General features: G+C 42.9%; 2 protein-coding genes across 14 annotated transcripts in view; one reads left to right on the forward strand and one right to left on the reverse strand.

Moving 5' to 3' along the window:
* tnni1c (troponin I, skeletal, slow c) overlaps window positions 1–12,500 on the forward strand; it is a 76,326-nt gene that overhangs the window by 38,751 nt on the left and 25,075 nt on the right. The window lies entirely within an intron of this gene.
* c2cd5 (C2 calcium dependent domain containing 5) overlaps window positions 1–12,500 on the reverse strand; it is a 33,180-nt gene that overhangs the window by 3,804 nt on the left and 16,876 nt on the right. For 4 of the 13 annotated variants that reach the window (XM_053677798.1, XM_053677809.1, XM_053677805.1 and 1 more), the window contains 14 exons: window positions 9,848–9,962; window positions 9,485–9,637; window positions 8,788–8,979; window positions 7,672–7,858; window positions 7,141–7,305; window positions 6,897–7,037; window positions 6,064–6,127; window positions 5,732–5,793; window positions 5,477–5,575; window positions 5,175–5,264; window positions 3,518–3,605; window positions 2,218–2,313; window positions 1,815–1,853; window positions 1,446–1,547 (listed from right to left, as the gene is read on the reverse strand). In XM_053677798.1, coding sequence (XP_053533773.1) covers window positions 1,446–1,547; window positions 1,815–1,853; window positions 2,218–2,313; window positions 3,518–3,605; window positions 5,175–5,264; window positions 5,477–5,575; window positions 5,732–5,793; window positions 6,064–6,127; window positions 6,897–7,037; window positions 7,141–7,305; window positions 7,672–7,858; window positions 8,788–8,979; window positions 9,485–9,637; window positions 9,848–9,962 — 1,593 coding nt within the window. The remainder of the gene's footprint in view (window positions 1–1,445; window positions 1,548–1,814; window positions 1,854–2,217; window positions 2,314–3,517; window positions 3,606–5,174; window positions 5,265–5,476; window positions 5,576–5,731; window positions 5,794–6,063; window positions 6,128–6,896; window positions 7,038–7,140; window positions 7,306–7,671; window positions 7,859–8,787; window positions 8,980–9,484; window positions 9,638–9,847; window positions 9,963–12,500) is intronic. The other 9 variants (XM_053677801.1, XM_053677807.1, XM_053677799.1 and 6 more) reach the window with 8 other exon arrangements.

Genomic DNA, 12,500 nt, shown 5'->3' on the forward strand with positions numbered 1-12,500 from the left:
TGTGTGTGTGTGTGTGTGTGTGTGTGTGTGTGTGTGTGTGTGTGTGTGTGTGTCTGTGTGTGCGCGTGTGTTTCATGCAGCGTTAGACATGCGCCGATATTAAACTTTCATCTCAATAATGAAAGCTTTTATCAGGGTTTATGATTTAATCATAATATTTTTTTAAAAATTGTATTAAAATAATTGAATTTAAAAGTCTTTTTTTATTTTATTTTATTTTTTTTTATTTTAAATGCACCTAATATTTAAAATGTTCATTTAAATAAAATCAAACAGTTCTAATAATTTAGTCTGTGTTAAATGTAAGTAATTACCCCCACAAGCCTGTTCAATTTTGACATAAACCCGTCACACATTCCGTATGAACACAGTGACGTGTTCCAGTTCAGCAGCTGAGACACTCCAACGTCACTCAGTCCCACATTAAAGCAGCTGTAAGCAATGTCAGCCCTGTATTGAATGAGAAAAACAACCCACTGCTAAACATTGGGAGTTTTTTCTCAAGTGCCAGCGCACATATTTCACACGTAATCCTGCAGGAAGTGGCTGTTTTTTTTTTTGTTTTTCAGTGCCTTGTTATGTCAAGCACTTTTTTTTTTTTTTTTAACATCCTGACCAATCAGGAAGCAGCTTTAGGTTGTTTAAGCACTGACTATAAAGCACAGAATGATATAACTTTCCTCAGAGTATTTATTTATGAATCCAATCAGAATTCAAGCACAAAAAAAATCGCTTACAGCACCTTTAAGTTGATTAAATGTTGATTATAAATGCCTAGGTGAGTCATATAGTCACTGTATTTTCTCAGAGCATTTATTTTAGTGATGGTTATAAGAATCCAAGAACAATTTAGCCAAAGTGTGCTTTAGAAAAATTGCTTATAGCACCTTTAAATTGTTTAAGCACTGATTATAAAGCCAGGGGAAAAAATCATAGAGATAATTTATTTCCTCAGAGCATTTATTTTATTGATGGTTATCAGAATATAAGCAGAGTTCACCTAAAGTGTGCTTTAAAAAAAATCACTTACAGCACCTTTAAGTGCTGACTGGAAAGCCTAGGTGGGTCACACAGACACTTTGCTTCCCAAGTATTTATTTTAGTAATGTTATCAGAATATAAGCAGAGTTTAGCCAAAGTGTACTTGAGAAAAATTGCTTATAGCACCTTCAAGTTGTTTAAGCACTGATTATAAAGCCTGTGACATTCACAGAAACATTTTATATTTTGTCTGAATATTTATTTTAGTGACTTATCAGAATGTAGCTGAGACGCGTTTTAGAAAAATTGCTTACAGCCGCTTTAAGTTAATTCTCATATGTTAATGCTCTGTTATGAAGCCTAGATAAGTACATGCTCTGAAGTGCGTCATTTGGGCCAAAAATGATGAAAAAAAAAAATACACCTCTCGTCCAGGTGAGAGGGGTGGATGAATGCGCTCCTACTTGTTTTAATTGATCCTCGTCTTATGGTGTGAGCTTTCAGTCTAAGCTGCTCTATCCAGGAACTGCATCTGTCTGTAAAGGAACTGTAATCAACTGAGGGGGCTGGGCACACACACACACACACACACACACACGGCATACATAAAGCACACAAAAACACAAACACAGACAAGAGCATGCCATCACACCACACCAAGACACAACAGAGGGATACACCGAGAGAGGAAAAGGGAAAGAAAGAAAGAAAAAAAGAAGAAAAAAAAAAAAGAACAGAGGCATAAAATGGCTGATGCTGGAGTTTGTGTTGCAAACAATTTCACACAGAAGGAGCAGAAAAACAAAAACCCTGAGAACAAACCAGAGACTCACCTCGAGCACTCGGGAGAGCTGTGGAAACCTCGGCCAAACCTAACACACACACACACACACACACATACACACACACATACACACACACACAATTTTACACATGACTCTTTCAAACTGGTTTTAGTAAACTGAGGCAGCACGTTTCCACCAAAAGAACCAATTTAGTTCCTGTGGTACTTTTCTACAGACCAGGAACTGTTAGGGCGGAGCTTGCTGCATCGGCTTCACTCATTGGTCAGAGGTAACTCTCTTACCTGCTTAAGTGAATTAAAGTGAATTTCATACGTCAGTTATATGAATTTTATGATCTTTACACGTTCCGGTACCTCGGTGGAAACATGCTTCCGGTTGTGTGAACAAGGGACCAAAGGGTAAAGGTGAGAGGTCAGAGGTGAAGGTTTACCTTTGGCAGAGCTCAGAGGGTTGGAGGAGGAGGAGGAGGAGGAGGATTCAGCAGGAAGCTCTAAAGGGAACTGAAGCTGCTCTTCGTTTTCTGTAACTGACGAGGAAAGAGACGTGCAGCACCAGGGGCTCGGATTAGCTTCGGCTAACGGGTTAATTCAGGGACAAAACCAACCCACATGCTGTGTGAAAGTGTTTAATACTAATACACACCAAACACACGCCGCCTTTCGTTTCCAATTTAATACGGAATAAAGAAAAGCCTAACTTTAATTCTAAAACCAGGTGTGAATTTAAGATAATATAATACATGGGAACAGAAGTGAAAACATCGGGAACAAGAAAATCCTTGCGGGTTTAGAGGAAAAAAAAGAATTTTACCACAAAACAAAAATCCACTGGTGTATGTCCATGGAGAAGACGGAGATTTTAAACAGTAAGAAAACAACGAGGCAAAATTCTGGTGTCTTAATAAAAAGCAGAGACTTTTACCAAAGTGAAAGTAATGACAGGAGCGAGTGTGCGCCTTTCACATCCTGCGAAAGTCTCTTGTGCTTTTTATTCCCTCTTTTATCTGACCTTTCATCGACTTTATTTCAGAAAAGAGCTCAGTAAAGCAGCCAATCACTCGTCGTCAAATCAAGACCACCAAGCACGTGTTTACTGTTTTATAATGTGAATCTCTGTATTTTCTTTTGTAAATAATGGATATAGAACATGCACAAAGGACATATGCTTACAGCAATATTCCAAACATCCTGCCTTCAAATACAGCTGACCTGACCAACACACTGGGTGTTAAGATTAAATTAAATTAAAGTCAGGATCCCTATTATGATCTCTATCTAATGACGGACCCCTGTAATTTTAAAGAAACGATCTCTTTGCTCGGTCTTGGCTTGGATTTGTTCAGTCTCTCATCAAACGAAACCACAAACACACCCGCGTTTACTGCCTCGGCAAGTGTTTCTGTAACGTACAGAGCCAAACCGAACATGGTGCTGAAGACGGTCTCGTCTCGTCCACGGATTCAAGCGTCTCCTCTGTTTGCACTCCAAAACCCCCCCTCCCCCCCCTATTTATGATATTTAAGACTTTTTATGACCTTAAATTTGTTGAAAGTGGATTTAATGCTTTTCGAGGACCCGCAGGTTCCCTGTTGTTCCCGACGACCAATCACTGATCGGTAATCATTTCCTCAGTGTTAACTTCCAGCTGCTTCATTTTGTCTGCGTTCTTGACAGAAATGATAGAATTTCACACACACACACACACACACACACACACACACACACACACACCTTTGATGAGTGTTTTCTCTCTGCTTTGTCTGCCATTCTCCTGCGCCATATCCTTATCAAAGCTCATGGCCACTGCGGTCACCGCCACCTGACACACACACACACACACACACACACACACACACACACACACACACACAGCACATCATAAAAGCGTACTTCTCTCCATCAATTTTTTTCTTTAAACAAGTCACGTCATCACTTCACTACTCAGGCTAATTAATATCAGAAAGATTATAAACCCGGCTTAAACATGGCAGTCGCTAGTGTGAGCCTACAGAAGCAATAACACATTCACGCCACAGTATCCGACAGCTGGGGGTGTGGCCTTAAAAACGCAAGCAGGTTCAGTGTTTCCAGGGTAACCGCAGGTCTGACATGAAAGCAACCCATCGCCATTCTTGCTTCCACAATCGAAAATGTTCACGTCTCCACAGAAAATAAACCGGAAACGGAAAAGTTAAATCTTCCACCTGATGAAAACGCGATGAAAATATTTGTGGAAATTCGTTGCCCGATTAGTGTGATTTATACACGAGAAACGATTCTGATTGGTTGGGAGCGGACGTAGCTGCCGGTCACATCAAAGAGAAGTTAGTAAAAGTTACTAATAACTTAGAACCTTTTCGGTTGGAGAAAAAGATAATTTTCTTGAATCAAGGATGCTGGACGAAGCTTTAACTATAAAACATCAGGATGCTCTGTGTATTTACAGCAAAGTGGTTATCATGCTATCACAGACTAGCTCAATGAACCTGATAATATTCTACATAACGAGATAATACGCTGGGAAACTGAGACAGGACAGAACTCCGGCTCGAGGGGCGTCCCTGCAGTGGCCTTAACCGCTTAAGCAAGTGTGTCGTTACCTGTACGAGCGGGCGCGTTGTTACCTGTACGAGCGGGCGCGTCGTTACCTGTATGAGCGAGCGCGTCGTTACCTGTATGAGCGGGCGCGTCGTTACCTGTATGAGCGGGCGCGTCGTTACCTGTACGAGCGGGCGCGTCGTTACCTGTATGAGCGAGCGCGTCGTTACCTGTATGAGCGGGCGCGTCGTTACCTGTATGAGCGGGCGCGTCGTTACCTGTATGAGTGCGTCGTTACCTGTATGAGCGGGCGCGTCGTTACCTGTACGAGCGAGCGCGTCGTTACCTGTACGAGCGGGCGCGTCGTTACCTGTACGAGCGGGCGCGTCGTTACCTGTACGAGCGGGCGCGTCGTTACCTGTACGAGCGCGTCGTTACCTGTATGAGCGGGCGCGTCGTTACCTGTATGAGCGGGCGCGTCGTTACCTGTATGAGCGGGCGCGTCGTTACCTGTACGAGCGCGTCGTTACCTGTACGAGCGGGCGCGTCGTTACCTGTACGAGCGGGCGCGTCGTTACCTGTACGAGCGGGCGCGTCGTTACCTGTACGAGCGGGCGCGTCGTTACCTGTATGAGCGCGTCGTTACCTGTACGAGCGGGCGCGTCGTTACCTGTACGAGCGGGCGCGTCGTTACCTGTACGAGCGCGTCGTTACCTGTATGAGCGGGCGCGTCGTTACCTGTATGAGCGCGTCGTTACCTGTACGAGCGGGCGCGTCGTTACCTGTACGAGCGGGCGCGTCGTTACCTGTATGAGCGCGTCGTTACCTGTACGAGCGGGCGCGTCGTTACCTGTATGAGCTCATCCTCGGGCACAGCAACGGTGAAGTTCACGTGGCAGAGACAGCAGGGCACCATGGAGCGCAATTTGAAATAGAAACTCTATAACACACACACACACACACACACACACACACACACACTTTAAAATGGCATCAGTGTCCCACGTTAGTGCATTATCATTATCATCATCAACATCATCATCTCTCACACACACACACACACACACACACACACACACACACACACACACACACACACACACACACACAGTGAGAAGGAAAGAAAACAGAGCACAGAAAGAGTGTTCTCACCTTGAGCAGGTTCTCACACAGATCACTGAAGATCTTATTCAGGCCCTGAGTGGTCAGGTTTGCGTTGCTGAGTCGGAACACCCTCACAGAGGTAAACATCTGGATGTAAAAGACAAGACGCGACAGGTGAATGCTCGCTTTAAACACACATGCAAAGCGGCAATTCTATGCAAATTAACTTTGGAGCTGTAAAGAAGCGACAAATCCAAACGGTCATCTCAAATGGAAAATAAATAACTAAAAATACGGCAGTACCTGTAGTCCTGAAGTCCAGTTATAAATCCCAGGCATGATCTCAGTGTTGCAGCTGTAGAACCCTAAAACATACGGAAATGAACTGAACATGACGAAGATAAGACTGGACGTAGAGAACGGTGCGGTGTGTAGGGTCCACAACCGCGTGAAGACAAGATGGTGGACGTGTATGTGCATCCCGAACTGACACGGTTTCCACTTTCTGTGGTTTTCTATAAACATTTTGATATAAACACAGACCACGCTGAGGAACTGTAACATTATATACTCATTAATATGCAAATGCTTTTGAATAATGAATATTTAACCATGTTTAAAAGGAGAAAAGGTACCTGGAGGTGTCGGGGCGTCGGTCAGGAGGGAATGAATGTTTTCAAAAGCATCTGTGTCATCGATCTGAAACGGTAATTATACAGGAAATGATCATTAATCATCAGTACAATACAACTACAATACAGCTACACCGTCAATACAGCTACACCACCGTCAATACAGCTACACCACCGTCACTACAGCTACACCACCGTCACTACAGCTACACCACCGTCAATACAGCTACACCACCGTCACTACAGCTACACCACCGACAATACAGCTACACCACCGTCAATACAGCTACACCACCGTCACTACAGCTACACCACCGTCGATACAGCTACACCACCGTCAATACAGCTACACCACCGTAACTACAGCTACACCACCGTCAATACAGCTACACCACCGTCACTACAGCTACACCACCGTCAATACAGCTACACCACCGTCACTACAGCTACACCACCGTCAATACAGCTACACCACCGTCAATACAGCTACACCACCGTCAATACAGCTACACCACCGTCACTACAGCTACACCACCGTCGATACAGCTACACCACCGTCAATACAGCTACACCACCGTCACTACAGCTACACCACCGTCAATACAGCTACACCACCGTCAATACAGCTACACCGTCAATTACATAAGCTAATTTCTGCCTGTCTTACTGTCTCACTGACCGTCTGACAGTCGCACTGACTGCCTGTCTCATGGCCTGTCTGACTGACTGTCTCACTGACTGACTCATCTATCTAAGCGCCTGACAATTGACCTGTCTGAATGTGTTACTGACTGTCTTACTGTCTGTCTCTCTCACTGTCCGTCTGTCTATCTCACCTCCAGAACAAAGGCATCCTTCTTCCCGTGAGACAGGTCTAACTCTATCACTTCATCGGAGCTCTCAGAGTGCGAGCGAAAGAGGCGTGACCGCTGCCGGGACTCAGGAATCGGTGAGCCAATCAGCTCCTCAACAAACTCCTATATAAAAAAAAAACAAAAAAAAAACAGGCCAATTAGAGAAGACTCAGTGGTAGGACCCACACATAGAGTGTGTGTGTGTGTGTGTTAGGGAGGGACTTACCGGGGGGTTAATCTCATACAGCTCTTTGTTTTTGGCGATAGTGTCATTAATTTTTTTTTGCATGTTTGAGAGATGTTGTTCGTATGTGATGTCACTGGGGGTCTTTCCTGCAATCTGGATTCCTCCTGGACTCGGGAGCGCTGTTAGATACACACCTGTCGCTGACTACAACACACACACACACACAAAACAAATGCATCAGCATCAAGCAGGATGATAATATAATGTTTTATGTGTAATAATAATTGAACTGGAGTCCATGTTAGATAGCTGTGTAGATATTCCTGCTAATTATATGCAAATCCCTCAAATTATACATATGCAAATTATTTAGCAATGTGTAGTTTAGTGTTACGTTTTGATATAATTTAAAACTACAAAACCAATCAACAATAACGTGCCGAAGACATGTTCGATATGCTATGATTGGAGTTTGACATGAATGGCGATGCCCACAATGACATCACAGACACGCCCACGAGCGCAAGGTTCACCCAGAGATGGACGATGGCGTGTTGACGCTGTACTCACAGCCAGGCCGAGCAGCATGTTCTCTCCCACGCTGATCTGGATGTGCAGGCCGAACAGAGCGTTCATGCTGCGCAGCTTCAGCTTGTTCATCAGCTGTGTGTGCATCTCGTACTCCAGGAACGGCAGCAGGTTACTGATGGACGTGGCGTTTCCCTCGCCCTGAGCCTTCTTCTTAGTGCGGCACAGCCTGCAGACGGAGACGCATATAAACCACCTCATATAAATATCAACAAGAGAAACCTTTACTCCGAATATATATGCAACTAGATTACGTATTTAATAGGGTCCGCTGTCGTTATACAGTACGCGAGCGCCCTCTAGAGGCGAAATAAAAACCATCGCTGACTAATTTCCTTGTTATTTGAAGTGTTTTTGATTCATTTGACGTCTCTGTTTTTATTTGTTATTTGGAGAGTTACTTTTTGCTTCAGTTTGGTTGTATATCTTTTACTTACTGTAATATCTATCAATAGTTTATACATATATATATATATATATATATATATATATATATATATATAATTTTTTTGAAAAAGTACAGTACATTTTCATGGTACAGTCAGTACTGTTTGTTTCTGAAATAAAGTTCAGTGATATTTTACTTTGAGTGTTACGTTTTCATTCAGTATCAGGTTTAAAAACTATCGCGTGATTAATCGGTTATCGCAGGTAGGTACCGCCCGACTTTCCTACCGCTATCGCCAACATCAAAATCATCTTCGGCTCCAGCCGGCATATCCGGGATCGATCAGGTTACCAAGTAGAATATCTTAGCAACCACCTAGCAACACCCCTAGCTACCAAGTAGAATATCATAGCAACCACCTAGCAACGGCCTAGCAACCAAGTGAAACATCACAGCAACCACCTAGCAACACCCCTAGCAACCAGAAGGGATAGCACAGCAACCATCTAGAAACAGCCTAGCAACCAACTCTCTAAACCAACTCGCTATTTCTAAAACATACTGATTACAGAGCAGGAAATATGAGTTTGCAAGAATGTGACATGGCAGATCAAATGTGAAGCTGATTCCAGAGTCATATAAAGTGTGTGTGTGTGTGTGTGTGTGTGTGTGTGTGTGTGTGTGTGTGTGTGTGAGCATGCACTGCATACCTGGCCTGTATAAAGCAGCCTTTGCCGGTAACGTGGGCTTCAGGTGGCACGTCTATAGTGGTGAAGAGCACATCGGGGACTTTATGGCGGCGGCAGCAGTGGCAGTACGTGAGCTGAGCCGGAAACGGCATGTTCAACTCATCATACGGGATGTGACAAAACCCGCAGGCGGGAGGGACAACGTCTTCAAACCTGACACACACACACACACACACACCCCAATAATTACACACACCACTACATACACACCTCAGTGACCTCACTGATCTGTCACACATTAGGTAAATATTTATAGACTTTATAAAAAAATTTTAAAAAGAAAGAAAAGAAGGTTTTATTAAAAAAAAAAAAAAAAAAAACACTAATAAAACAAATTATTTTAATTAATGTATTTTATCAATTTGCTTATATTTAAATGATGAAGAATATATATTAATTACTGTATTTATAATTAAGTATTTTAATAAATGAATTCATATATTTTTGTTATATAATTCTTTCATTAATATAGCTAGATTTGTTAATGCATTCATTCACACACACACACACACACACACCTTTTTCTTCCCTGATTTAAAATGTGTTAGTGTGTGTGAAGCCCATCCCCAAACCTCCACCCTCCCACACACACCAGCCTCGTTAGTAGAGTTTTAGTGAGGTTAGGAGTCCGTCAGCGTGGGTCATGTGATTAACCTACCCTAACGAGGCTGAACTACCCATCTCACCCTCGCCCCTCTCTGTGCCGTGTTGCCGTGACAACCTGTGCTCTGTGTCCAGCGCGCCATCCTGCATGAAGCGGGAGCTGAGGATCGCTGCGGTTCCCGACGCAGACAGAATACACACCTCCTCGCTGCCCCCACACACACACACACACACACACACACACACACACACATCATGAGTATCAGGCTTTGTGCATAGAAATACACAATACTGCATGTGCATTTATTTTATGGATAAAGGAGATGTTTATACAGATACTGAGCCACCTAAAAATGAAACTTTAAATGAATTTTAAGGTAGGATTAAGAGTGTGTGTGTGTGCGTGTGTGTGTGATACCAGATGCTGGTGGACTCGCTGTATCCCACCACTGCATGGCAGCCCAGAGCTTTAGCATGAGACTTTATCTCCTGTCGGATCTCCTCCCACCAGGCGTCTCGCGTCTCCGGCTCATCTGAAATACACATGAACACAAACTCACACACCTGCTAGATACATGATAGAAACAATTCTCTCTCTACTCTCTCTCACACACACACACACACACACACGATGTCTGAGAACAAGGGTTTAAAAACCATATGCTCTTGAGAGCAAGCACATGAACCCCAACAGAACAGGAGGAGAATGCAGCTCACAGGGATGATGATGATGATGATGAAGGTGTGATTATTAGTTTGTCACCCTCAATTCCTGTTCACCCTCTAAGATCAGGAATGGGTGCAACATGATCATGATCAAACATTCCCATTTAACACAGTTTTGCAGACCATGCATTTGAAATATCGAATGAAAGCAAACTCCGCCCCTTTTCTGGGTTCCACCAATGGCAGTAGAGCAACTACACTGGGGGAAATAAACAAACAGTAAACAAAAACAAGATGGCCGTAGGTACGGGCTGTAGTTAGATAAAACAATGTTTTATTAATCAATTATTTTTTAAAAACATATGTGATGAACATTGAATTAATTAAAATATTCAAATATTCAAATGAGCTTAAATGTTTCCGGCTTCAGGCTATGAGACGTTTATATCTTCGACACCGGTTTCTGGTCATCCTTTGACTGAGATGTTTGAGGAAAGAAAAGAATTCAGCTTTCGCCTCACGACTTGTCTCAGCTTGTCCGTGTTTCCACTGAAGAACTGAAGAACAGGGATTCTTTTCTTTTTGCCTGTACTCTGCTGTGTGGCTTTACTTACAAACTTAATTCATATGCTTTCTTTTATTTCAAGAAAAAAATAACTTCTGCTTTTTGTAATGCATAGGAAACAACTAAAATATCCTAGGAACAAATCCCTACACCTTTACACTCATTACAAACACTAGAATCTATAAATATGCAAGAATATGCAAATTAGAATCCTATTTGCGTAATATTGCTAGCGTTCACAAACATCGCTAGCCGGATACTGAACTAGCTTACATTTGAGACAAAAGTTGGATTTCAGGATCAGAGGCTCGAATTACATCCTCGTTCTTTTCACCGTTACCATGACAACCACCAATTCATCATCACTAACGTTAACTAGGCTAGCTAGCTACGTTAGCATGCAGTGTAGCCTCTGAGGATGCCGCAACATCGTCCTCTAATGTCGGACGGGACTGGTCAGAGCTGGGGAGTTTATTTAGTGACATCACAAGCTGAGCTCATACATAGCCCCGCCCCCAAATCAGTCATACACAAGTGTATAATCGGAAGTATCAGCAAAAAGGAATTTAATCATTTTAAATATCATGGGGGGGGTTAAATTCTGGAGTAATATCATCTTACTTAATGGTATTTCCATGTGCATGATCACTTATGAAGAAAAAAGACACGGCCTGAAAGACTGGGAATGAAGGGATTTCGCTGCTACACACTACAACGAACAAAAGCACTTGAAATTTGTTCCTCGGCGATGTTTTCTCTATGCCCTGAAGGAGCACATATTTATGCAAATTCCATTGAGAACTACGTGCTCGAACTTGTCTCCTTTAACAGTAGCTCAGATATTTTGTACCTGAAGGTGTAGTGAAAAAAACATACAGTGCTGTGAAAAAACCGATTTCTTCTATTTTTGTTTATATCTCATACTAAATAGTTTTAGATCTTCAAACGAAATGCAACACAAAACAAAGGGAACCTGAGCAAACACACGACAGAGTTTTTGATTTTTTATTGAAGCAAAAAAAGGTTATCCAACACTTATCACCCATGTGAAAAACTAACTGCCAGCTTAAACTCATAATCTGGTTGTGCCGCCTTTAGCAGCAATAACTACAAGCAAACCTATACCTGGAGGTCAGACTTTCACTTACTCCTTTCCATCATTGAAGACCAGACATTCTCCTTTAGGATTTTCTGGGAGAGAGCAGAATTCATGTTTCCCTCAGTTACTGCACATTGCCCAGACCCTGAAGCAGCAGAGCATCCCCACACCATCACACCTCCTCCACCATGCTTCACCGTAGGTATGATGATCTTTTTGTGGAATTCGTTATTTGGTTTACGCCAGGTGTAACGGGACCCCTGTCTTCCAAACAGTTCCACTTTCCACTCACCAGTCCACAGAACGTTCTCCCAAAAGGTTTGAGGATCATCAAGGTGTGTTTTAGCAAAAATCAGTCTTTCTGATGGTGGAATCAGGAACAGTCATCTTTATTGATGTAAGAGAGGCCTGTAGGTCCTTTGATGTTGTCCTTGGTTCTTTTGGGACTTCCTGGATGACTCATCTGTGCTCCTGGAGGAATTTTGGAAAGTCGGCCACTTCTGGGAAGGTTCACTACTGTGCTGAATTTTCCCATTTGGAGATAACGGCTCTCGCTGTGGTTCTCTGGAGTCCCAGAGCCTTTGAAATGGTTTTGTAACCCTTCCCAGACTGACTTATTTCAATTACCTTCTTCCTCAGCATTTCTGGAATTTCTTCCAACTTTGGCATAGTGTGTTACTGGGTAAGACCTTTTAACCAGCTTCCTGCTGCTGAAAAGTTCTATTTAAGTGTTGTAGTCCA

This window comes from Ictalurus punctatus, chromosome 4 (genome assembly GCF_001660625.3).
Source record: "Ictalurus punctatus breed USDA103 chromosome 4, Coco_2.0, whole genome shotgun sequence".
In the NCBI taxonomy this organism is placed as follows: domain Eukaryota; kingdom Metazoa; phylum Chordata; class Actinopteri; order Siluriformes; family Ictaluridae; genus Ictalurus; species Ictalurus punctatus.